The sequence below is a fragment of the Sporothrix schenckii genome, assembly GCF_000961545.1.
Source record: "Sporothrix schenckii 1099-18 chromosome Unknown Cont44, whole genome shotgun sequence".
NCBI lineage: Eukaryota > Fungi > Ascomycota > Sordariomycetes > Ophiostomatales > Ophiostomataceae > Sporothrix > Sporothrix schenckii.
This window is the reverse complement of record NW_015971145.1, coordinates 4668765-4695251: the sequence shown is the minus strand read 5'-3', so window position 1 is coordinate 4695251 and position 26487 is coordinate 4668765. Positions and strand designations below refer to the sequence as shown.

At 51.7% G+C, this 26487-nt stretch overlaps 5 protein-coding genes across 5 annotated transcripts; 1 reads left to right on the top strand and 4 right to left on the bottom strand.

Annotated features, from left to right (window-relative positions):
• Positions 1–2720: 2720 nt before the first annotated feature.
• Positions 2721–3554, bottom strand: SPSK_09698 (cell polarity protein; the record flags this gene model as incomplete). Its single annotated transcript, XM_016736270.1, has 1 exon — positions 2721–3554. One exon carries the CDS (start codon positions 3552–3554, stop codon positions 2721–2723), a length of 834 nt encoding a protein of 277 aa, XP_016588220.1.
• Positions 3555–16248: 12694 nt separating this feature from the next.
• SPSK_10918 (uncharacterized protein) lies at positions 16249–16683 on the bottom strand (the record flags this gene model as incomplete). The annotated part of the gene is made up of 1 exon (XM_016737153.1): positions 16249–16683. One exon carries the CDS (start codon positions 16681–16683, stop codon positions 16249–16251), a length of 435 nt encoding a protein of 144 aa, XP_016588219.1.
• A 476-nt stretch (positions 16684–17159) lies between these two features.
• On the top strand, positions 17160–18404 carry SPSK_09345 (myb DNA-binding protein domain containing protein; the record flags this gene model as incomplete). Its single annotated transcript, XM_016735919.1, has 2 exons — positions 17160–17389; positions 17450–18404. The coding sequence occupies 2 exons, from the start codon at positions 17160–17162 to the stop codon at positions 18402–18404; spliced, it is 1185 nt and encodes a 394-aa protein (XP_016588218.1).
• Positions 18405–21243: 2839 nt separating this feature from the next.
• SPSK_09477 (tRNA (uracil-5-)-methyltransferase TRM9) lies at positions 21244–22347 on the bottom strand (the record flags this gene model as incomplete). Its single annotated transcript, XM_016736049.1, has 1 exon — positions 21244–22347. The coding sequence occupies one exon, from the start codon at positions 22345–22347 to the stop codon at positions 21244–21246; it is 1104 nt and encodes a 367-aa protein (XP_016588217.1).
• A 2357-nt stretch (positions 22348–24704) lies between these two features.
• Positions 24705–26011, bottom strand: SPSK_09302 (uncharacterized protein; the record flags this gene model as incomplete). The annotated part of the gene is made up of 2 exons (XM_016735877.1): positions 24705–25861; positions 25957–26011. 2 exons carry the CDS (start codon positions 26009–26011, stop codon positions 24705–24707), a joined length of 1212 nt encoding a protein of 403 aa, XP_016588216.1.
• Positions 26012–26487: the final 476 nt, after the last annotated feature.

Below are 26487 nucleotides of genomic sequence, written 5' to 3'. Positions count from 1 at the left end.
TCTACGCACTCGCTTATCGATAACGCGGTAGTCGGCTGCGGGAGTGGCCAAATTAACAGCGGCCAGTGCGGCGAACCCGCTGCGTATTTGGGACGTAAGACATAGTATTAGGGGATTCCTCATAGTTCCAACACAGCATGCCACAACAAAGGCTGACATTGGCTTCCGCCTGTTCCGTTTGGTTTCCACCACCACACCCACACGTGAGGGACTTGACAGGCTGCGTGTGTCGGTTTTGATTCCAGCCGATGCTTCCACGATTCCGCAGCGCCCCGACCTAGCCTTGCTTGGCCTGGTCGCCCCGGCACTGGGAACATCCGTTGGGCGACAAACGTCAGCAGCGAAATCGACAAGACGAGAGCGAGAAACGAAGCGTCGGTGCATTTTGTTTCCTGTGTGTTTCTCTCCGTCCTCGCAGCAAACGATAAGCCAGCTGTCCGTCAGCCCACCCGCTGATCGTTTGGTCGGTGTGTCGCGTGCGCTCGCACAGTGTCATGTCGCGCCGCGTGATGGAATGAGAAGGCATGTCCCTTTTGTCCAGCAAGTACACGAGTGAGCGTCCGGTCAGACTGTCAAGGTGTCGTCTTGTGCGATGTTCTGCCCAGATCATCCGTGGAGAGTGCATTCGATTCTCGTGAGTCTGTCGTCGTTCAGAGTATGTTGTATCTCACAAAGAAATACGTCGTGCCGACCTCGTCAAAGGGCGAGTGCCGGGGAATTACCTTGGCAAAACGTTCAACATGGTTGTGTGTACAACAAGAGGCTGCATGGATGTGTGTGCAACCAGGTGTACTAGCGCTGCTCCTGGTATCACCGATCTGAGAAACTCTCATCACGGACATGGAAAAGGTTGCATGGGAAAGACAGCAGGGATGAAGGCAGCCTACGCTAATTCGTACATGCTCCGCGACAACACGTTGTAAAAGCGGAGAGAGAAAATAAAGGGGGAAAAAAAGCAGGGGCGTGTGCTGTCGCCCAGAAAAGGCGTTGAAACAGACAATAGGCGACTCTGTCGTCGTCATCGTAGGGTGCAACACAGCCTAGGAAACTGCATTGATCAGACAGGGATTAACCAGAGGTGGTAAAATGTGATGAGAAACCAGAGTTGCTCGATTCGCAATACACAGAATGGAGGTTGTCATGCCGCTTATCGCTTGGATGCCTCGTTTTGCCGGGCTTCCGTGCTTCGGGGGGGATTTATGTACTTTTCTTTCCTGATTTCTTTCCCCTGTTTTCCCCGAGCCGCCTAGATGATCGCCACCGGGAGGGGGAAAAGAATGCAGAAAGGAAGAGACGACGTAGGAGTGGGCTTCGTGATGTGCACGGTTTCAGATGCTAAACTTCCGGGGGGGATGGGCCATTCAAACAATGCCCCCCAAATGGGGCTGCAGATAGATGAAAAGACAGCAAGGAGAGAGGGCAGCCAAGCCATACACCGGCTTTCGAGAAGAAACGAGAGAACAGACGATATCTGAAGGGACTAGCTTGAGACAGATCGAGGAGCATGGGTGACTTATAAAGAGAAAGAAGTACATCTCAATCTGAGAAAGAAGCCCTGAAAAATGATGTGCCAATGGCGAGAAACAAGCTCCATAGTCGGAGTATTTCCTGTTCAATCTCGTGCGAGACGGCAGTCAAATGCAACAAAAAGTATGGGGAGGCGGGGAGCGACAAGGACGATAGGGCTCCGACAGGACCAACAAAAGGGAGCAAAACATGAAGCCCAAAACCTGGTACGCCTTCTTTGTCTACGACTTTACCGGCTGTGTGCCGTGTTTTCGTTTTTTCCCGCCGCCTTTTTTCTTCTTGCCATTCTGACAGCCAGCAACCGAATTGACGCTTTGACTGCCGCTTTGCGTGCATTAAAACATTCGTGTTTGACATGCCCAGCGTTGGGCGACGATGACGGCTGGATTTGCAGAAAAAGAGGTCGACCGGGTTCTGGAAGCATCGCGCATCAAATCCCTGCACCGGAAAGGCCCGGTCTGTGGTCGTGTCGAGGCATGTCCATCAGAGCGTCGTAGCAGTGTTAAAACAGAAGAGGAGAGCAGAATACGTCAGGCCAAGACTGCTTCCATATCTTGTATCTTGTTCCGTTCCATCGCCGCCTACCATGGCTTTCTGTCGTTGCCGATCGGACGTCTCGACCCTCTCGTCTCTACGCCCTCATCGACATATAAGGTTCTGAACATCCGAAATAATGCGCCGCTGTCAGAGACCACTCTGTTCTGGCCCTCAGCCTTTCAATTCCTTGCCTCTGGACTCAAAATGGTTGAGTTGTCAACAACTACCAATACAATAAGCGTCGCAGTAAGCAAGGCACTATGCAGCGTTGATGATCAATGTTTACAGGCAACGATCTGTCTGATTTGCCATGATATACCCTGATGAACGTTCTGTTTTTCTTTTTCTCCGACAGCCAGGACCAGGACGCGGATACGATCGTACGCTTGCTCGCCGACCTTCCAGCCGTTGGCCATCTCTACCATCGACAAAGTGATACTGTACTGTGTTGACCAACCGGATGTCCGTAGTTTTGTTCGATTTCTACATAGACAGCGTCCAGTGCGATCAATCTCTCGGATTTTCCAGCCAAGGACAAATGGTATCATGAAAAGTTGATGCCCTGGTGATGAGACAGACACCAACACCCGGCGCCGCCGGAAGCACGTACATTGTAGACGTCCCCACCAACACCCCAATCTCCTCCCATGTCCCGTCTAAATCTCCTCCATGTCGTCCAGGTCGTCCAGCGGGCCAAACTCGCTGCCCACCTCCACACGCTCCGGCCGCACAAACACCCCCTTCTTCTGTACCGGCGCACCCGCTTTCGGCTCCGCACCCCAGTACCGCGTTCCGCCAATGCTGCCGTCGTTCTTGCCGCCCACGGGCTCGTCCAGCTCCACGCCCACCCACGTGCCCGCGGCGCCCAGCGCGGCCTGCTCGCTTGCGCTCGGGTTCGCCACAATGGTTGCCGCCGCCGCCGCGCCAATCTCCGGCACGTCCCCCACGTACTGCACCACGCCGCGCCGCGTGTCGTCGCCGCCCACGCGGCAGCGCTTGCCCACGGCAATGCCGCGCGCCTCAGCCTCGGCCGCAAAGGCGGCAATGCGCGCGCGCGCGTGCTCGGGCGCATCGGGGTCGAAGCGACCGAGCTTCTGGGCCTTTTTCCACGCCAGAACGCTGTCCGCCTTGGCGGCATAGGCCTCGGCCGGCAGCACGTACTTTTCCACGGCCGACGTGTCGGTGTAGTTGGGCCGCTGTCCCGGCGGGCGCGTGTCCACGACGTGCAGCTCGGCATAGGGGCTCAGGGCGAACTGGGCCAGCTGCGTGGCATCCTCGTCCGCTGCCGCAATGGGCGTTCTTTGCGCGGGGCCCGCAGACGAGGTGGCGCCCGGTACGGCAGCCGGTGCCAGAAACAGCGTCTGTGCCGACGGCGGCACGCCCGTAATGTGCTCGAGCTTCGCCTTGAGCGTCGAAATGGTCCAGCTGGGCGTGATGCGGCGCTCCGACGATGCCGTATCGGAAATGACCAGCATCGGGACGTCGGCCATGTTGACGAGTATTGGAGTAGCGTGTATGTGGTGGACGTGGTGGAAGAGGTCAAATCGACAGGCTGTGACAGGTGCAACGACAATGGGCTGCCTTGAAACGTTGCGCCGTGATACCTTGAAAAGTGTTGGTTTGTAATATGGTGATGAAGCTTGAGGTTAAACAGCTGCCTCTGTAGAGCCGCTAGATGGCGATGTGCAGCTACCGCCACTATGGATGGAGTAGTCAGGGGCAAGTGGAAGGCACCAGAATAAAAACTGGGGAGGCAGTCCGGCTCAATTGATTGGCTGGGAAGGAACAACCCAGCACTACGACCACTAAGAGACAATTGCCATTCTCAGCCTTGCGAGTTGCAGCGTATTTTTGTATATTTTCACGACATGCCGACAAAATGGGTGGAATTGTGAGTTTTTAATCTTCTATAGATACTTTATGCATTTTATAAATCTGTTTAATATTGCGGTCGTAGTGGCTTTTGTAATTGTTTCAGCGAAAGCAAGTAAAGTGAAAATGAAAGTCTAATCTTCCAGTACTGTTTTCTTGATCAGAACTTTTGTTATAATAAAAGAAGTTAAAAACAACACTCAGGCTTTGCTTCGGTCCCTTTAAATCAAGATTCTGTATAGAAGTAGGGTTTTTTTTTCCTTTTATTATTAGCTCAAACGCGGACAACGCAAGAACGGAAAGCCAGACCTACCGTCCCACATTCTGTCCTACGGCCAAACGTACTAGGAAAAGATCGAGTGACGCACGAACAGGGTTCTCCGTTTGTTCCAGAGGGTCAATGTCGTACGGCATCGGGGAACTGGATGAGGTGACGTGGTCCGGGTGGCTGCACAAAAATGAGGTGAAGTCAGTGAGAAGGCAGAGGACAAAGCCGCGACGGACGAAAAGATGTAAGCCAACAAGAGGACGACAATGGTTTTGTTCGAGTGCCAAGCCGTGCAAACGTCTTCCCGATAGTTGCAGAGTTGCCGGGTTTGCGTCTTCAGTCCATTGGTGCACAGTCCTAGGAATACAAAGAGTGCAAAGAAAGTTAAGAAATTGATAAGGAAAAGAAAAGAAAAGAAAAATAAGGGAGCAAAACGAAAGAAAGCCGCCTTGAAAGGCAAAGCCCGCTTCCTCGCAGATGCACGACATAGCGGGTAGCCGGGAGGTAAGATGTGTCAGAGAACGGTGAAGCAGGATGTACGGCAGGACGAGGAGTCAAGAGGACCATACGGTAGCATGACAGACTGAGCACGGTGCGCCCTGTTCAAGACATGCGTTGAAAATGAAAAGGGTTTGTACAAGTGGGTCTGTGGGTATGGGTTGGGGAACAAAGACGAAGGCAGTGAACGTACACACGTAGAGACAATGCAACAAAACCTAGGTGAGACGGGGGTAGAAGGGTGGCCGAGAAAACGTCGCTGCGTCTGTGGGATGTGTGTCTCCAGTGGCTCGATGCTGTGGTTACACAAGCAGACAAGGTTGATGCACCTCTGCTTCTTTCGTACTGGAAGTTGAATGAGCTCCTCGGACAACCCAGCTCGTTGGTCGCACGTGGGATATGCACTCTGGTCTGGGAAAGGATCTGCGCAAACAAATCCCCACAGACGGACTGAACTGTACGAGAAAAGGAATACGAGAGACAGAGTCGAGTTAATATAAAACGAAGACTTCCGTCCGCCGAGGCAAGATGTACAATCAAAACGTGTGTCCACCCCAGCCTTGTACGAATGCTGAAGTGGACCATGTCGTATTGTATATTGTATGGCTCTTTGGACGTTCTGGCTGACGTGGCACAGATTCCGGCAGTGCTCCCGTGGACTAACTTGTATCTCCCTCAGCAATCGGCGGATTGCGCGCCATAATCGTAGGGTGAGGTGAGCTGTGCCCAAGTGGTACAGCATCCACAGTTTGTCTTGGTCTTTAAGGTCGCAGTGGACTTTTTTTTTCATCCTTCTTCCCAGAAAGGGTCGTCAAGTAGAGTGGCGCACATGGTGTGCTTCGGAAAGGAGAGTTTGCGCTCTGCAAGCCACGTGGAGTAAAGTATATGCCGAGTGCACCGCTTCATGGTGGAATGTGAGATATGATAGACTAGATAGGAGCAACTCACCTCGACGCAGTTCGGGTGGAAGGACAAGTCATTTGCATTGCAGACACGGAAACACAGACGGAAACGGAAACGGGAGCGGTTAGCTACAAACAACTACTTCGTGATGGCTTCCGGACTGCCAGAGATGTTGGTCTGATATACCCGCACGAGAGCAAGAAAATCAACGTGACCCCCACCCTTTGTTTTGAAGCCAACGCCGTTGGTACACCACATGTGCTGTGGTAGCTTTATGTTTTGCTTTGGTGTACGTCGGCGGAGAAGACAAAATGTTTGCCTTGCGGGAACGGTACCTCGGCGAGGTCGTATCTCAGAACGATATGAGGAGGTCTATTTGTCCTCTCCAAGCACGACAGCAAACACAAAGAACATGAATGCAAAACAGACGGCACAACAGCGAACTGACAACCCTGCTCCTTGTTTTGACCGACGACTACATGTGCTGGCAGATTGAAACGAGCAGCGATCAGAACTAGGATCGGTGAGCTTGGTGATGCCATCGAAAACGGCTCAGATGTAAACAAATAATGTAAAGAACTTCTCGGACCGCCGTATGGATATCCTGTGCCTCTGTCCATATATCAGAGCATTTTATGCGGAGAAACGGTGTCACCAAGAATCAAATGATTTTTGGCTTCGTTTTTGTGGTTCATATGTATTCAAAAGCTCACATGTCTTGGAGCCTTACTAGAATGGACACAGCTGTGTTCTATAAATTCCTAGTCACTCTCACTGTATGCTCATTAACTGCCATAAAAAAAGCAAGTTGTCGCAAAGCCTGGCTCGATTTTTCTCTTTGAATATTTCAGGGGGAGCATAAACAGACTCAAGAGAAGAAGAATACAAGCACTTCAATGTTACACGTGGGTATTATTTCGTCATCCGTCCAGGTCGAATGAAAAGGCTTTCCGTTAACCCGAGTATACAAAACAGAACAAACGAAAGCAAAAATAAACCACACAAGGGACGTCCCGAAAATTGCATAGAGATAGAAACAGGCCCTATCATGCTTGTCAAGCTGTGCATGTCAACGGAGGATGCCGGCAAAGAGAGGCTAAAATCCGGCATTTCCACGGCAACTTTCTTATTTTAAGTTTATGACATCTCGCGGACATCGCCTGCATCGTCCATTTCCTCCCCGCAGACGGCCCGTGATAGAGTTGTAAATCCCTCGCTCACTGTCCCTACTGGTCGCTTGCGTTTGTGTTCATTTTCTTGGCCATTCTTTGCGCCGTGATTCGTCTACTCAAGACATTGCGACTGCGACAGTATCATCCGGCAACGGGAAGCATCCATGCGGTCGAATGGACTTTCGACCCGTGAATGAAATAGATAAACAAAAAAAGGTGTCAACGACAAATGGAGGGTATCTTCAATGTAAATTCACCCAGGTGGCTTTCTTGTCATACTTATTTCGCCTTCTGAGACAACTGGGGGACTGCAGACGTCCGGTAGAGATATCACGCCTAGTGCCTTGATGCTGCGTTTGTTCTCTCCGTCACTATATTTATTTAATGTTTGCTTCATCTTACATATACCTGTCCCCACAATTTCCAGCTTGTTTTATATAGACAAGGCCCAGGATAGAAAGTAGGAGCAAAATGAATAACAGTCACCTTATAAGAAACCAAGAAAAGGAACAGTAGAATTGCTTGCCACCCGGTCGAGTACAAGGTTAAAGTATCGGCTCCCGGCGGGTTATTCTAAAAACAGAAACAGGCGAGGTTGCATCCGAACCCGTATCAATCGTCCCATCTTCACTGTTTCTCGTTTCTTTCCTTTCAGACGGAGTTCATTGCTGGCTTTTACCCGATAATAGTACTATCGTCTCGCCCTCTTATTTCTTTTCGTGAACGATCATGTATTATCAGGTGTCTCATATTCCTTTCCGAGCGGATAAAATAAAACCCCAATCACTCGCGGCCTCTCGCTAGAGCAGTCTCTTTTTGAAACCTCGTAACCTCACGATACTAGACGTGCGGTTTTACGAGCTGGCTGGCTTTCTTAGGACCTCCTTATTGCTGCTTCACCTTGCTCGGTCCCGTTCTCTCGATTTCAATGTACACTCTTTCCGCGCCACACAACAATGTAATCAATAACATACTTGCATAATACAGCAGCTATTTTGTGCTGCTCTGTTCCTATAGCTTTCAAGCTGACCAATGCAATATTTACAAAGCCCGGCTTGTGTCAACCGATGCAACCCCTGATGCCCCGACGTTGGTTGGTTAGATGGCTCGAAGCCCGACGGAGAGAGACCACCAAACATGTAAGTGGTGTTAGAAGGGAAAGGAAGTAGATAGAAAAGAAAATGAAAACGAGAAATAAAAAACACGAAAGAAAACAACAAATGGATCATGAAGGGCGCTTAGACGGTGCAATGTGGACACCTTCGTTGTGTCCCATCAATTAGGCCCGCATTAGCCACCTAAGTAACTGCCTGTTCGCGGATTGGAATACAAAAACACATACGATGTACATGTGTTGTTACTCAAGTGACCAGGATGTGGGGAACGAAAGCGTCATGTCGGTACCTGAGAGGCAACCAACTTTTGCCTCGTCAGGCACAGACGGGGAACCAACGCAGTCATGAATCGTGCACTGTCTTGCGTGTATCTTGGCCTGAATTGCTGTCGGTGATGACCAAGGTTTTGTAAATTTTCTCGGAGTAAAAGTCCTTTATCGCCCAATCCCGGACCTTTTCACCGACTGGGGGATCATGGTGAGTTGCCCAACTATCATATTGATACAGGGTAGACAGTGTTGGGGGGGAGGGGGGAGGGGGGAGGGGGAGGTGGCAATCGCAGAGGTAGTTGGGAACCGGAGGAGCTGCATGGTCTAGATTTTTTCCACAATCTTCACCTCGACTCATGGTCTATGCTGTTGGGGAGGGCATTGCCATACCCTCCACATGTGGCCACTGGCGGCCCTCTTGGCTTCAGCTTGTCGTGTCTGGGCTGTCGCAGAGTATTAACAACTTCAACACGCCCGTCTTTTCCCCACATAGGCCACCTGAGGCCCACAGGAATTTCCCATGAGTGTACGTTCATGTTCACAAAGGAGTTGTGAACTGCCCGTCATTCTGCCATAGTTAGTGCTGGGCAAGCCAGAGAAGCAATTGCCAACACAAAGTCCAGATATACGTATCCTGAAGGTGGGGGGCCGCTTGTAACATCCATTAGGCGGTGGCGGATTTAAATGCAAAGGGTTTGGAGACATTTGAGTTTCTTCAACAAATTAGGTTGAACCGCTAGGGATTTATTCCGAGAAAAGAAGGGGGCTTTGAATTGGACGCTTGCCAAATCACTCGCATTAAAGAGCGCAGAGCAATACCGAGTTGGGTCAGAATGGGCAGGGAGGACTCCAAGACAGGCAAACTGTCGTTCGACGAGGATGATGATGGTCCAAGGGGCGAGAAGGAGAGCGCACAAAGCGGAAAGTGTGCTCCAGCCATCGGCCACAACCCGGGCTGACTGGCAGAGCTGCTGGCAGAATGACAGGTGTCACCGCTAAACCAGACCGCCTCAAGAAGAGGGTGTAAGGACAAGACGCCAATTTTGCCAGGACATACAAGCTAAGGTATAAATGAGCGGTCGGGCAATATGGCGGTCGGCTTCAGATGGTACCCAGAGAGGACGGCTTATGAGAGCCGGCCGGAGAGTATCGAGGACGTGGAGATAGTTTTGCTCCTGCGATTGTTTCCGTTATTTGGGAGAGAAAGCTGACCCCCTGTACCTCGCACCTGACCGCTGGTTTGCCCTCTTCTATATCTCTCATTTGCTGGGTTGAACTGGAGGAGTCGTAGGGAGGGACCAAAAGTCTGATAATATGCGTGTAAGTGACGACAGGGTAATAAAGCGATAACCGTCTGACCCGGCCTCTCCTATCGCCATTGTTTCGTGACTTTTCCAACCAAACATGTTTTTGCTCCGGCGTCCTTACGTGCTCAACCACAGTGCCGGATCTCCGTTGCGGGTTGATTCATAGGACACCAAACATGGAAAGCCAGGTAAACAAACACTAGGCGGAACCAATTGATCACTGGCGAACCAAAAATTCCCATTCGGTCGAGTGTTGGTTCGGCTAGGTTTGGTCTGCTGTTTTGCTTGGCATGGGGGAGGATGACCTGATGGTTCAACCAGGCGGATTAATGGAATTGTTTTTCTCATGTTACTCTTTTCCCGCAACATGTGTTTTAGTAGGCATTGCTCCCGAACATCACAGCTTTCTGGTCCCTTAACGGGTTTCCGCGTTTCTTGGTTGGTCGCTGTCTGTTGTACGTCGTGCCTCTTTCAGGCCCGGCATGCGAATTGTCAGTCGATGGATGTCTGGTTCTGCCCCGCAACCAAAAGAACTACCAGCATGTTAACCGATGACTGGACAAAGTCATTTTGTCACACGCGCCTTGCGTGATGTGGGATTGAGAATAAAACAGCCGCAGAAAATCGTACGGAAGTGCGAGTACCATGGCATGAGCCTCTGGCGCAAGAAACAACGCCTAAAAGTGCTGGGGTCAGGAGACGCACAGACATCTGGCTCGGCTGGCGGGCCCTGTTCGATCAGCAAGCGCCTCGAAGCAGTTCACAACGTTCATCAATCTCACCGTGTTGCATCGCAGGCCAACTGGGAAGGGCAAGCTAATGGCAATTGTTCTGTGCAGAACGCAGGCACGGAATCGCCTCTGGGATGTGTCGGCACCCGGCTCCTATCTTCCTGCTTTTTCTGCCATGTCGGACGCCCGCAGCCTGTTGCCCATTATGTGCCAGAGTTCAATGCATTGTGGCCTGGCTAGCCATGCCATGATTTGAGTTGCACATCATTTATTTCGTAACCCTTGATGATCGCCCTTTTGGTGTGAGGGCGGTTGAAACGCGATGAAGGCGGCGTATTTTCTGTGCCTACCAACCTGAAGTTAGCGACGGTCGCCTTGTGGCTTCGTCAAATACATATTTGCGTCCTTGAGCAAGCATCTTCTGTATGGTGCCAACGAGGATTTAGGGTTATGCTTGGCATGAACGTACGTAACTGCATAGCGTGGCTTCGATGAACTCTCTCCCGGTCCAGTTCTTGGCTCCAGCGTTGTTCTTCCTTTTCCAACGCATGTCTTCGGCGCTGGGGCTGGGGGTTTGAGGCTGGGACAGGGGTAACCTGGGCCCGTTGCGGGTGCTAAATTCTTCTCGCATTTACATCCAAATTTGGCAGAGGCCAGGCCCACGATCGGTAGCGGGCGCGTGGTGGCAGGGATTGACGGCAACGCATCGAGGCGACAATCGAGGCGAGCGGGAAAACAACAGTGATTGGGCTGGTCAGGGGAAGCATAAGTCATAAACAAGAGAGTCAACGCAAATACAAATCATAGGCTGGCAAGGGTGTTTCGGGCGGTGCAGGTAATAGATGCGTGGCTTGCGATCGTGTGCAGGCATTAACGGCGTCGGGTATGAAAGGAGGAAGCAAAATGAGGCGGAGTTTAAGGCGAACTACAAACAGGGATTTGACAAGAGGTTGTCCAGTTTGCCAAGTCATGAAGGATGGGCAGCAAGGTATTGGGGAGGCAGGTACGAGAACGACAAATGGAATAAATTAGACGTCGTACGAGGAACAGCAGACGGAAGGAGAATGCCGGCGAACATGCTCACGACAAGGGGAAACCACCCAAGTCAGGCAAGTTTGGGTATCAGAAAGTTGCCAAAAGAGGTAGATGCAAGGACAGCACCTGCCGGGAGCCGGATATGCCGAGAAGAAAGGAAAGATCGATGGGGGTGTTCGTGAAAGAGAGGAGTGACGGGCGTCGATTAACAAGTGTGACAGTGGCAAGAATGACTCGACCGAGGAAGGCGCGATTGCAGCACTGCTCGTCGCGACTTCCTACGAATGCGACAGGGGATGTATGTGCCTCTTGTCGTTCATGTTTGTTCGCCTAGAAGAGAAGGAGTAGCCCCGTAAATCTCAAATGGACAGGTCAACAACGACTCAGGCGCTCACGTGGCCGTAGCACGGCTCCCTTAATTGCCTTAATTGCCTTCCTGGTTTCAAACCGGGGATTGGTGCGAGCATCGGTGGCTGAAGCTTCTTGCCTTACATGGGGACTTACATGAAGGCCCACAACAGTTGGGGAAACTGCAATGACGGAACAGCTTCTCTCCTTCCCTCCTAAATGGAGAAACCGTCCACGCCTCTTTCCTTCTTTGTTCTTCGAGCTGTTTCCTAAAACGAACATCGGACGTCGTATCTTACTTGAGGACCAATATTCTCCGCAGACCAGGTCGCGTCCAAACCTCCATATCTCCATCCCTTTTTGTTTCCCCCCCTTATTTCACAGCGTACTAGGACCTCTGTTTACTTGACGAATCGGGCTGCCAACCACAACAAGTTCGAGTATGGTTCTGACTGACACGAAAGGGGAGGACTGGTCCAGGCATGGCACATGGAGTCGACCCCATCTCCAGCAGCGCACACGCAAAGGGCAACAAAACAAACCCAGCGGAGAGAGCCAAGACCACACAAGAAAGAACAGATCATCCGTCTAACGGCGACCGTGCCAAAAGCGGCCGTGCGAATGCAGATGCGAGTCTCGCAGGCCTTCTCAGGCCTCTTTCTGTTTCTTGAGGCGTGACCCCGTCCCAACACATATCTCGGTTGCTTGGTATCTCCAGTATCCAGGCATTCGGCGAATCGGTTTCACACTGAGCTGGACCAGCAATGCAAAGGTGGCAATGAAGATCTTCCACTTCCCGCCCCTGCATGCCTTTTCACAAAGATTGAGTCTATTTCGCATGCTGCTTTTGCCGACTTGCTGTTCTTTATGCATCTCTGTTTGGGAAGTTCTGGCAATATCCGGTCTGCATCGTTTTCCTGTGTCGGCGTTCTCGACATCGTCTCGTCTTGCTTCGTCTTTATTCGGAGCGGTTGCACCATTGTCTTTATCCTTTCAATGTTGCGACGTGTCACTCCGCACATCGTGGATCTCTCGGTTTTTTTACCTGTCTTGTCTATGTTGCCCGATTTTGCGTCGTGCCTGTTTTGCTTCAACACGCAGCGCCACTTTCGACGCCCAGACTGACCCCCTTCTGCTTCCAAATCCCATCAGCGCTCCGTATGAATGTCGTATTGGACATGCATACGCAAGCCGAACCGTACGAGTCTGTTCGCAGATGACTGTGGACCCCGGTTCCTGGTTTTCTGAATTGTCCGACTGGTTACAACAGAAATGCACCCTGCGTTGTCTTTTCCAGTGACATACCCTTGTCGGCAGTCACCCCTACCACCCTCCCTTTCGGCAGCCTTCGGCGTTTGATGCTTTGATATGCAATTGCATCCTCTCACCCTCTTTGGCCGATACACAGCATATACACAATCGACGGCTTTGTTGATGCTCTGTTGGTTATTACACTCTATGACTTTATCCGTCCTCTTCTAAGTCATGCACACAGTGGGTTCAAGTTCTTCAACCCTCCAAAGCGGTCCTTGCCAGTGTACGGTTAATTTTGCTAAGATCGTGATGCATTGACTTTCTTTTCTTAATTTTTTATCTTTTCTTTATTTTTCAATTTTTTTAATGTTTTTGCTCTCCTGCAATGTTCCATTGTCTTAATTTCTTGCCGTGCCTTCTCTGATTTTCGACCTAAATGCCCCTGAACCCCTGAACCCTGTCATGGTTAGTGTTTCCATTCCCTCATCCTCGTCTCGTCCTTGTTCGCACCCATTTAAGTGCATGCTTCTCTTGTCTTCCAAATCGAAGAAGTATTTTCAGTTGGGTTGCAGCAGTACATCTCGCCTCAAAGTTGCTCGAAGCACACTATAGTTGCACCTGTACGAAGCACACCGCATCCAAAGCACAAGGACACCAAGTCGAAGGATGAACAAGGGACAGGTTTCTAAGTCATGCGAACAGGATGCGGAGGTTTGCCGCTGCCCTCGCCAAGGGCTGTTCACACAAGTGCACACATAAACCTTGTTCGAGTTCTCGCCGCCTCTCGCTCCTAATGGCATCACTGCTTTCAACTACAGAACCCCGGTTTCCGATCGCCGCGGCTGCCCCAGCATTCATGCCCATTTACCCACCCACACCTCACCCCCTTCGTCGTCGACCAGTTTTTTTTTTTTTTTTTTTAATTGAACAGTGTGGGGCCTAGTTGTACTGGAGGCCGCGGCAGTACCCAATGTGGCTACTGTCTGTCGTTGACTTTCTTGGGTTTCTTTTCTGTATTGTTCACTTCACACTTTCCACATGTTGGAGCTTTGTTCTCGCTTCTCTTTCCCTCACCTAAGCAAGTCACAATGGCACGCTCGGCCGCTCTCTTTACAGCCCCGAAAGTCCTTGGCCTTTTCGTGTCCATGTTATTACACCAGCATTGAAAAGTCAACCATTCTGTCATGCTTTCTTTTCTGCATACAAATCCACTCGCTTTATGACATTTATACCATGTTACTGCCCTTTCTTGCTTACCCTACTGGCTTTGCACCGTTACAACAGATCGTCTCATTAGTGAGTTCTTTGTAACCGTTTTTAATGCATTATTTGTTGATGGTGGGCAAAGTCCATTGCGTTCCATTTCGGATCTATTCGCTTGCAAAAAGAGTTGGGCTGCACAGACAAAATAAAAAAAAGGAGATTGCGCTTTCCAGAAAGACAACGCTTTGGTTCAGTTCTCGGGCAAGGTGTATGGATATTAGCGGTTCTAAGACGGTGGTTCTCGATACACTTAACTCGGCTACCCTAAAGTTTTATCGGTAATATCCTTCCACTCCTTTGCGCCAACGCCTTCGCCGTGAGTTCCCTCCTTGATTATTCGAAGCCTCGTCCTCTTTTGACAGTTAAGAAGCACAAGGAGGAAAAGAGATGACTACGAGCAACAAGACCATATCATAGACAGTCGCGCAAACGAGGCTGCCGAATTGCGCAGTACACCAAATCCTGCCAAGTCGATCTCAACGTCAAATTCCGTCTCTTCCACTGTGCAAGCTTTCTTTGAAACAAGTAACTTTGTTTATCTCTTTGCCCTGGAGGCAAGCTGTAACGTCATCGCACGAAAACGGTGAACGGTCGAAACGGCATTCGTCCTAGAGTGGGAACCCTAACTTTATCTAGGCCCCGATCCCACCACAGCCTAGTCTCCCCGTCCCCCCCGGGTGTGACGACAAGATGCCCATTTTGTCCTAGTACCGAGAATGGCCGTTGCAAACGAACGTCTCGGCAATGGTACTTGTGCCCTCTGAACACTTGCCTTTTCAACCCAGCATATCACACTCTCAGTGCAGGTCAGTCTTAGACGAGCCTATTATAGGTCACCATATTGCCAGGGAATGGCCTCAGCACTCGAGACGAAGGAATCTTACCAGGTCCTAATATCTATGACCGCTTAAACATTGTCTCTCCTGTCTATTCTGCTTAAGACACATATATACGCGCTTTTGTTTCCTTCTTGGCACCCACAAGCTACCCCCCTCCCCCCGTCTTTCGTTGCATGGTCTTGTTCCTGGCCCTGGCAAGCAGCCCAACGGGCATCCAGGTACCAAATATACACCATCGTCTTCTCCGTACACAACGCAAAAGTACGCAATCTGGTGGCTCTTCTCTTTCCACTTATTTGAGTTTTCAACAGCACTGTTTCCAAGATCCCCCCTACGACACATTGTGACCAGAGATCGTCTGGCACCCTCAGGCTGCTACCTACACCCCCTCTAGTTTATTATCCCAAGAAAACTTTTCCACCCCCCTCCCCCTTTCCCCATCTCGCAGACATACATACCTCAACATCCCAACGTTGTTGGCTTTCAAGTTCAAACTTTTCATTTTATAATTTAAGAACTCTCTCAGACGCCCATTATCGCGTTCCGTTTACTTTCCATTCTTGCTCTCCCTCCTCTCTTCGTCTCACAATTCTAACATATCCAAATTCATTAATTATAAAGTCACATTAATCTTTAATTCTCCAACTTCTTGTCCTTTCTCCGTTTCTTCCTTTGGCTGATCAAGCCACTCGACCGCATCGTCGAGCTTTCTCTCCATGTCCTTGGCTATTGACTCGGTCGAACTCTTCAAACTACTTCGCTCTCTTACCTGGTACCTCTACAAACAAATCTACACGAATACATCATCGAACAAGTACCTCTCAGCAACATCATCAAGGGGACGACTAGACGATAGTCGGTCTTAACACTCTCAACAACAGTTGCCTATTATTGCTCTCGATTGGCAGAGAGAAACTAAAAGGGCACCAATCAAGAGGCCATGTCAATATTCTCGTCTCTTACTAGAGTACACCGTCTTTGCCAACACGACTGGACGAACGCGGAGGGTACCTTTCACTAAAAATTCAAACACTGCATTCATTACTCCCCCCCTCTTTACAAATACTTAACAAAGCCCTCCCGTAATTATCTTATTCCCCCCCCCGACCGCAGTACTTTCAATATTCAATTTTGCCGTGTCGAGACCCTGGAGCAATTACCACACTCTTTACCACGGCAGACACTCGAACAACTTCTATCGTAACTCCTCTTTCCACTTTCGAATCATCAACACGGCTCTGCTATACCGTGCGAGACCCTCGGCACGGCTTCTATGTATAGTTGCATAGTTCTAGAAGTCTCAAAATAGTTCAGCGGGACAGGCTGCCTATCCGAAACAATACGTCTCGCCTGTCAGAAATCACTACAACGCAGCGGACAGCGACAATATTCACAAAGACAGCGACAATAGCATACCGCCGCGTTGGCTCTCGCCGTATCTTTTCAAGCGGACGACGTTGCCGTCGACGGTGGACGCAGCCAGCTGCCCAGGCCATCTGGCTTTTCGCTCCACCAGCACCAGCCAGAGTGTCGCTCGAGCAGGTCACCGAGACTTTGGGCTCGAAGAAACAGTAGCGAACCAAAGAACACACATCTTTGGTGCTCTGATACTCTACATCGACAGAGTCGTCCGTCCTTCCACCTAGCAAGCAGCGCAGACCACGAGCGCTTGTCCACGCTCGATCATCCAGAAGGCGGTGGCGGGTGCCCGCCGCCCCATCGTCAGGACTCGTGTTCTCGGCCATCCAGTGCCATTCCCCGAGCAGAGACAGCCACCGTGGATATCACTTCCCTTCTCCAACGTTCTGACTCTAAAGAGTCTCGCGTGTCACCAACCCAACAACAGAACGAACTACAGCAAACACAGGAGCAGACACCACTGCCTCCATCACAGCGACTACGAGACCAGCAACAGTCTCAAGTGCCAACTGCGCTGCTACCTGTGCAGTACCTCTTTCAAGCAAACCAAGACCAACCACGATCCTCTTCGCTTCCACCTCCGCAGTCCTTTCAGTCGGCCTCCGCAGTCTCGTCTACACCGTCGCCAGCCTCGGCTCCGGGAAGCCACCCATTTCCTCCTTTCACAGTATCAGTTCCGGTGACAACAGCAGAAGCGGTACAAGTCTCACTTCCTCCAGCTCCACTCCCCTCCTTTACTGGTCAAACCGCACCACCGAAGGGGGGGCCAGGTCTGTCCGCGGCTAGAGTAGCAAAGCGAAGCATGCCACCTTACACAATAGACAGCCCCGCGAAGAAGCAGAGCAAATGGTCGGCAGAAGAGGACGCATTGATCATCGAGCTGCGAGGCAGCGGCATGAAATGGGAAGACATCTCGAAACGGCTACCCGGACGCAGTGCCATCAGCTGCAGACTACATTACCAGAACTATCTCGAACGGCGGAGCGAGTGGGACGAAGAGAGGAAGAACAAGCTAGCAAGGCTCTACGAAAGGTGAGCCGGAAAAAGGGAATATTGTGGGCTTACAGACACGAACTAACCGCGGAGTTTTAGATTCAAACCCGACATGTGGGCGAAAGTGGCTGAAGAGATGCAAGTGCCCTGGCGTGCAGCAGAGGCCATGCATTGGCAACTAGGAGAGGCTGACATGGCGCGGCGGGCAGGTGTTACTCCTTTCTCCCTGACGGCAACCACTGTCGAAACATCCACTCCTGGACACCACCACCAGTCGCCGTCTCAGATGTCCTACCAGCAACATCCGCTAGCCATCGCTCATCACCACTCACAGGGCGGTTTCCGAACAGACACGGGCAGTGCCGGGGGTAGCATCAGCAGCGGTGCGCTCTCACCTCGGTATGGACGCGGTAGCGGTAGCAACCCTTCAATACCCTTACCGCCACCTCCACCCATGTCCATGCATGCCGACCGCCTTGTCACTGGCCTCGGAGGGAGCAGCAGCAGCTCGGGTCGCGGCTTTGGGTCGTCTGGGCGGCGCGAACGAGGCGGCACACCAGTCCGTGGTGGTGGTTCGTTTGGCGGCGGGCCATCTGATCCTGCCAATGCCATGTATCATTACCACCAACACCATCCACAACAACAACAACAACATGCGGGTCCCGGACTGCCGCCGATTCAAACAGGTGTTGGACCGCCCCCTTTGCAGCAACAAGAACGATCAGGCGGCAGCGGCACGTTGCCCAGTTTTGCGGAGATTACGACTGGGGTCAGCCCATACAGCACGCCAGCCTATTCCCTTGGAGCCAGCCCTGCTCCAAGCAATACGGACAGCCCCGGGCCAGGCTCTGGTCATGGCTTGTCCGGTTATACGACAGGAGGCTATTGGGCTGGCCCAGGCCCGGAGCCTCCGACGTCCGCTGGGGCTGCTGGGAAGCGCCGTGCTAGTCCCAACTTTGAGCCACGCGATCACCGCAGACGATACCTCCAGTCGCCCCGGTACGACGATGGCCGGGGTGGGGGTCCCCCTGACAGTGGCATTCACAGAGGGTGAAAGCAAGCGATTAATGACTTGACGACTTTCCTTTCACTTTTCCTTCTCGTTTTTTTTGTTTCGTCTCTTGTTTTTCATCTCAACTTGTTTGGGACCACAACAATTTGGCAAGGTTACAGGCGCAGCATCTGGCCAATTGCATGGGTCTGTTTTGTTTATTGCGAAATCGGCCATAGACGTGCGTTTGCATCATCTCTCCGTCACAGAGCCCAAGGGGCATGCGCCAGGAAGTACAGTGTCATTTGTTTCTGCTGTTTTGTTTTGTTCTTTCTCTTTTCTCTGTCTATCTTTATCTAGAGCAAAAGCAGGGCATGAGCTGGAGTCAGGCGGGTGAACGATAAAGGTCGGGGCCTTCTGATAGCGAACAGGATTTGGGGTGCATACACAAAAACGAATGCCATATACATGGCAAGTGTGGGAATAGGTGTTCGAAGCGGGCTCTAGAAGCGGTCTACATTTCCAGGTATTGTTTTCTTAAGTTGCTTTGATTTCTGTTCTTTTGTTTTCTTTTGCAGTCTTGTTCTTATTTGCGTTTGATTTCTCTGCCCTCGACCTTCATTGACCTCCTTTCTTATTCCCCTTCGTTTTCCGTTGTTTTGTTAGCCGGCCAAGATACTTTCTTTCTCAGTACTGTGGCTCTGTATTGGAGGCGAAGCGACGATTATGTTCCAACGGCCTTTGCATTGACCTTGCTACTGTTTTTCTCCTACTTTGTTTTCGTTATGATAATGGTATCCTGGAAGGACGGCCGACGACTGCCGATACATTTCGTCCTATTATAGCGTTTTTTATATCCCCTGCTGTTCCAATTATTTGTTCGAGACGTGTCGTCTACACTGCTAGTACATCTCGTTTTAGTTTTCGACCAACGTATAACGATTTATCCCGAGCATAACAAAAAAGAAAACCAAGGACCGTTTATTCACTTCCTCTTCCGTACACGATAGCATACTGCTGGGATTCCGCCTTGTCTTGCAGCTATTTTCAGCTGAGCGACCGTCTGTCCCTTTCCGCCTTTCTTTTGTTTTCTTGTTTTATTTTTAAAGAACACAGAGAGACGGAAAAATGAATTCAGGAATGCAGTCTTGAGTATCAGGCAACCATTCTAGCAAAACACCTCTGCACAACTAAAATTTGTAGGTGGGATGAAGCTGAAAAAATTGCGCCGAGCGTTCGGTTTAGGACAGGGTATGTGGGTGAAAAAGAAAATCCAAAAAGAAAGCATTAAACATCAAAAGCTGAACGCCGCCGTGCCCCCTCCCTCTTCTCCAACCCCTCAACCTCCAGGTACTAGTAAGGCTGAAAAATATGAAAAAAATACCACGAGCTGTAGCAAAAAAAAAAAGCAAGTGACGGTGTAGGAAGAGCATAGCCGCTGAAAGTGGACAACAACTACTGCGGAAACAAAAAGAATATGAAGGATGAAGGAATATGCAAGAGCAAGAGGAACTAAACGAAAAGAAGACAAATAAAAAAAAGGGGACTCAGTAGACAACAAAAAGAGTAATAATCGAGTTGATCTATTGACAAGAGAGCTATATCGCAGTCAGATATAGGGGTGTGTGAAGACTTATTTTCGCTGTCCTGTTGAGTTCGCGAGACGAAGTATATCTGCTTTTTTTGGGCGAAAATGTACATTTTACGAAGCTCCTGGCTTCTGCATGACTATGCGACCGTTTGCAGGTGGACACAAATAGTGCGGTATTTGAATATCGCCATGTCGGCTGCACGCCTGCTCTGTGGTCTTTATTCTATTTTATTGTATTGCATTGCATTTTATTTTCATGCCCATAGTCAATATACGCGTGTCAGATCGTTTTGTTAGATCGTTTTGTTACTTGGAAACGAACAAATGGAAGCCACGGATCACAGGCGGAAAATGCGGTATGAGACCCAAACCAGCATCTCCAGACGGGTCTTGGCTACATATATACAACCAAGCGAGCAGGACAGTCGGGAGGGCTGCCTCGCTTCGGCTTGCTGCTTCCCCCCATGCTTTCTCTCGTTTCCTTTCTTCTTCACGGCCTTCCAACGCATCTTTGACGTTATGCATCTGGAAGCCGCGCAGGCACATTGTACCAACATGTCAAAAACGGAGGACGGTATCATGGATAGGGGGAGGAAATGAAGCTTCGCTGTTGGCTCCTGTATTGGGAAGTAAATCGTAGTTCGTCGCCTATCTTATTTCCTTCCTTGTAGTCGTGTCGTCACTCTTTCCCAATTTCTCGCTACTTTGCCGCCCTGCACCATTCACACGTAGAGACATACATTAGCACATAACTGGAAGACACAGTTCGTGTTCAAAATAGAGGTATCGAACTGGAGTATGCGTGATGACATGGCGTTTGTTGCAGCTTGGACCATAACACTATGCATAAGTAGACTGATATACCTCAAGCGACGATAGCTGAATCGCCGCCATACAAGTGCGCCCAAGGCTGGCCCTTCTCCAGAGACAGTACTTCAAATAGTAAAAGAGGGAACCGTTGACAGAGGCTAGAGGCCCAAGGAGTATCAGAGAGCAGTGTCAGAAAACAAACCAACCAGCCAAGCCTCTCGTTTAGCTTATTGGCTTTCCTCGTGCCTCCTACATTTTTTATTATTATTATTTTTTATATTTTTTTGCGTCCGCTTTCGTATCCTGTTCCTAAAACAATGCAATGTCGTCGGTCTATGCAGGCTGGTTGCACTTTATCTGCACATTCGTCTTGCATTGAGCCACAGTGATATAATCTTGTTGCCAAGGCATGACAACGAACCACAGCCCACCACTCACTCCCACCCCCATCATGCCCTGCACCAGAACAGGATAAAAAGGGGGGGGCATCTAGCCCAAGTGTCATAACGGATCGGCCACCACCCACCAGTTGTCTTTTTCATATCCGCACGCCACTACGTGGCCGCCAGCAGCTGCCACGTCGTCCTCCAGTTCGCCCTGTTTGTAGAGATGATAGTAGCGGTGGAACGTCGGCGGCACATGGGGCTGTTGGGCCTCTCGATCCTTCGTCCCCCCCTGTTCGTCTCTGTTGTCGACCCCTGCCTGCTGCTCCTTCTCCTCGTGCATCTTCTTGCCGCCCTTGCCCTTGCCCTTGCTCTGGTTCTTATCCCGCATCGTCTTGACCCACGGCACAAGCAGGTCCTGCTCGCCGCCTGCGGTCCAACCTCGTCGACTCGTCGCCTGCTCCAGGGCCCATACGTAGATGAGCACACGGCCGGACCGAGAGACTGATAGTGAGGACGAAGCAGAGGAGGCCGTCGAGGAAGGTGCGGTGGGGGAGGGCGAGGGGGGCCAAAAAGAGGGGGCAGGGGTGCCGGGAGTGGTGGAACTTGTTGCCGGCGGCTGCGGCTGTCGCTGCTGCGGTTCTCGCTGCTGCGCCGGGTCCTGCTGCACGTCTCGCTGCCGCACACACCGTAGCAGCTCTTTCACAGCGGCCTGGCGCCGTTCCCGCGTCGACAGGTGGTGCACCACGGCTATGCAGATGATGAAATCCGCACAGCGGTCACGAAAGGGCAGTGCCAGGGAGTCGGCCAGCAGCACATCAGCACCTACGCGGTGGTGGGCGTGTTTCTCGTACGCCAACGTGGCTAGGGCGGCGCTCCTATCACTCCCCAGGATGAAGCGCTGGGGTGTGCCAGGAATCGGTGGTGGCAATGACGGCGACGGCGGCGGTGCGCTGGATGCACCAGTCAGGTACTTGCCGTTGCCACAGCCGACATCGAGACCGATGGAGCCAGCCGGCTGGCGGGCAAGAAACTGAGCTACCAACGGCCAGGGTGCGTAGCGTGTGGCCGAGAAATGGTCTGCAATGGCATCGTACACTTCGTGAACGTGCGTCTGTTCATAAAGCGAGGCGTCGTCCACGCTGGCCTCAAGATCAACCGGGTTTGACGGCCGCAGACTATCTGCTATGCCTTTGTTTCCTGCCCTGTCGCTGGGCTGCATTCTCGGCGCTGGACCGGGCTCGCCGCTTGAGGATAGCTGTTTTGCCTGAGCGTCAAGTGCGTTTAGTGTGACGGCGATGGGGCGGTGATAGTAAAGAACAGCGCGTCAGAAAATAATAATATTAATAAAAAAAACGTGCTCAAGAGTGGTCCGTTCCCAGCCCCTGGTGACGATGTCCCGGCGTTACTTGGTTTGCTTTGCCTGTCTGTTGTTGGTGCGTGCTCTGGCCTACGAACCACGACTAGGCACAACCCCTGAGATGAGTTCGAAGCGAGCCTCGCAACGCCTCACATTCGCCGGTCTTGTTGCTTCTTTTCCTGTCCAGGGCCGTTCCCGGAGATTTCAGTTTCTTCAGTCGTCAATGCGAGTTGTCGTCCGCCTCGATTAGGCAATGGGACCGTCGTTTGGATGCCTACTTCCACGCATTTGCTAACACAAAACAAATGAGAAATGAGAAATGAGAAACAGGGGAGTAGAGAGGGCGCAAGGACCAACTCGTCTCGGAGATGGCGAAAACAGCTCGAAAACAAGGCCAGCTCCCAGCAACGACGTGATGCGATCGGTTGTGCCGAGCAAAAAACACAGCCTTGTCCGTGTGTTCATGCACGAACAGTCATCAGATCCATGTGTGCAGGGGGACTGGCGGCGTTCGTGTCGTGTGTCGTTCGTCGTCGATGATAACCGCTGCCAACGTTCAACCGCTTCCGTTCGTCAAAACGCAAAACCAGCTAAACTGGGGACAGTGAAAAAGCCGCTAGCAGAGAGGCGAGGTCCCAAACGGGGGCCCAAATAAATTCCAGACCCCCAGCAGGAGAAAAGTGGAACCTTCCGATCGCAGTGTCCGCTTTTTGTAACGGCCAACGGGTTGCTCCTTCCTCCTCTGCTCCTCAGCGGGCCTGGCCTTCTGCGGGAAGGCGCGCCGCTGTACCAAGAACATCATCGCCGTGTACGATTTAATGACTTCGGAGTTGCATACTGCAGTGGGCATAACGCAACTGCGGCCGCGATCGAGATTCGTGTTTCTTCTTCGACGTCCATGTTCCGAGACGTGAGTCTTTTTCGTACGGTTCATGCACGGTCATACTCTGTACAGCCACAACCGCCAGCTCAAGACGCCTTTCGGGACGCAAAACGTGTCTCAGCTCAGGCGGACGCCTCTGACGTGTTCTGTGCTACGAGGAATAGAGGACCAAGAGTCGAAAAAAGACGATTATAAACGAAAGACGTCGCAAAGCAGTGAGTATGCGGCTCCAAAAACACAGCTGCTTTCCGTGGTTGTTTCCACCTCTGTTTTGGTACAATGCACATAGAACGTCGCGTTGTTAGCGGTGATGTGACATTAGAAGAAAGGACTGTCGTCGACAAGTCCTTTAACACCTTTTGAAATTTCCTTTCCATGCATTAGGATTACGTTCTTCGGGACGGCACATTTGCTCCACCCTTCCCAGCGTGAAACCCAGCCAGCTGACCCACGTTTTGCATTGAGGCTTATGGAAGACGCATCGAACAATTTTGGAATTGGGAGGTGACGAACGAATTACGTGAGACGGGAGAGTGGAAACGGGCTGAGGAAGAGCCAAAACGTAAGAACCGGGTGTCGGAGTTGAAACAGGACGGATCGTTTCTTGCCGGAGCCCTGCCACTCGTTTTCGCGGTCGCAAATCGCAGTCGCAAATCGCAGTCGCAAATCGTACTTCTTTGCCTATTTTGCGTAGTCATCGAGCAGACAGGGAAGGCCTGACTTGGTCCCTGTGCCTCGTGCTCCGCGTAATATCGCCCCTCGTATCCGTTTCCTTTTCTGGCCATCACCTTCGGGAGAACAAGTGCGCGACCAGAAACAGCAAGTCTCGTGGTTGTCGGGCACAGCACATGGCAATACTGATACAATCCACACGCATATCACACGTAGACATACAAAGTACACAGACCGCAGATCACAGAACACAAAATAGTGTACATGAATATGACCTGCGCCGCAGGGCTCGAATATGGCGTAGTCTGCAATTATATTGCAGATGTGCAAACAATACTTCGTCATACAAATGCAACGGAAACGGGAGCGACAGGAACCAGCGATCGGAAATTTTGCATTGTTTTTGATGGCCAGCGTGTTCTTAGTCGTACCTGACTTCAATGTCGTCCCTGACACTGGTGCAAAAAGCTGGGAACACATTGGATTTCCAATCCAGTTCCCCGCGCAAACACTTGACGCAATACCCAGACGCGGCGAATGTCGGTCGCGCTTGATTATGGTTTTCCGATCAGTGGTGGTTTTGTACAATGGTTTGCATATATTCTTTCTTGCTATGTACGTTGCCGATCGCTGTGTAAAATGTGTACACCCGCCACCACCAGGCTTAAGCCTTGCCAGTGTTGAGTGGGCTGTTCTTGTCGTAGACATCCGTGGTGATCAACTCAGGGTACACGACGCCTCCCTGCCGCAGAGCTTCCTCCATCGTCTCCATGATGACAATGCTCTCTGACAGCGGCAGCGTGGCGCTCTCCTTTTTGCCGTCCCGCAGGCACCGAGCCGCCTCGTCGGCCTCCCAGAACATGCCGTGACCAGCCCACTTGGAACCCGGCCGCTTGTCCTCTGGAATCGGCACGTCGATCCACGGGACCGCGGACGCATTCGTCTCGTCCGACTTCTTAATCACCCGGTACGCGAGAGGCTTGAACGCCGGGCCCTGCACCTGGATCTCGCCGCCCGAGCCCTGGATCAGGATCGCCGGGACGCTCTGCTGCGTCGAGCCCACCCCCGTGGCCACGCGCAACGAGGTCATGCCGATGCCCTGGCTGCGGTGGCCGGGGAACTGCAGCACCAGTGTCGTCGACTCATCGGCGCCGGTACGTGCGTACTTGTTCATCGCTGCCACCACCTGCGGCGCCTCCTTGTTGGCCTCGTCCTCCGACTGCAGGTGGTACAGGATCTGGAAGAGCCAGGTCAGCGAGTAGATGCCCAGATCGAGCAGCGCGCCGCCCGCCAGGTCGAGGTTGACCATGCGGTTGTCGTCAGGGTACGTGAGAATGGACGCCGCCGAGCTGTCGGCGTTGGAGTTGAACGAATTGTCGGCCACGACGCGGTACACGGTGCCAATGGCGCCCGACTTGACCAGCTCGCGGATCTGGATGCTGAGCGGGAAGTAGCGCGTCCAGACCGCCTCCATGAGGAACAGGTTCTTGGCGCGCGCCGTCGCCACCAGCTGGCGGGCCTGTGCGGCCGTCACGGTGAACGCCTTCTCGCACAGCACATGCTTGTTGCCGGCCTCGAGCGCCAGCATGGTGTTCTGGAAGTGGTGGCTGTGCGGCGTCGCGACGTAGACAATGTCAACGTTGGGGTCCACAACGAGCTCGGCGTACGAGCCGTACGCCTTGGCGTCGGCGCCCGCACCGACCTCCTTGAGGAACTCGGCCGCACGCGCGGCCGAGGACGACGACGCGGCAGCCACAATCTCGTGCCGCACATCGTCCGTGCCGCGCGCCGACGGGTCGGCCAGCAGGTCCTTGGAGAAGGCTGTTGGCATCCAGCGTTAGCAATCAATTGTTGTCTTGTCCCAGGAACAGAAAAGGGGAAAGGAGCAGAGCACCCAGAAATTGGGTGGTACGTACTCTGAGCGATGCCGCCGGTGGCCAGGATGCCCCACTTGAGCGTGTACGGAGCCATCGTGTTGAGATGAGGATGTAGTAGGCGTTTGCTGTTCGTTTGGTACGTCGTTGAATGGTGGTCGTCGAGTCTTCCTGTTTACAACGGGAGATGAGGGCGTCGAGGAATTTAAATATGGTGACGAAAGAGCAGGTCATTAGAACTGCAGGTACGAAAGAAGCAACTCCGCCCACGCTGGTGGGGAAGCTGCCATCCGAGTTATTTCCACCCGAGCTATTCTTTCCTACAGTGGCTACTTTGTAAATCTTGATCTAGCAAAATGCGGGCGCTCTTGCCCCTCTTTCCTGATTCTGAACGTTACATATTCAGCGACAACGGCACCACAAAATCCAATGGACTCTCCTCGGACTGACATCACTCACGCTAAGCTTGACAAACCAATTCGCAAAGACGCTACAGAGGTAGAGAGGAGAGAGGCTACGTAGCTTTCGGTGCTGTCCAACTACGCAGAAGACAAGACACAGAAAGATTGACGC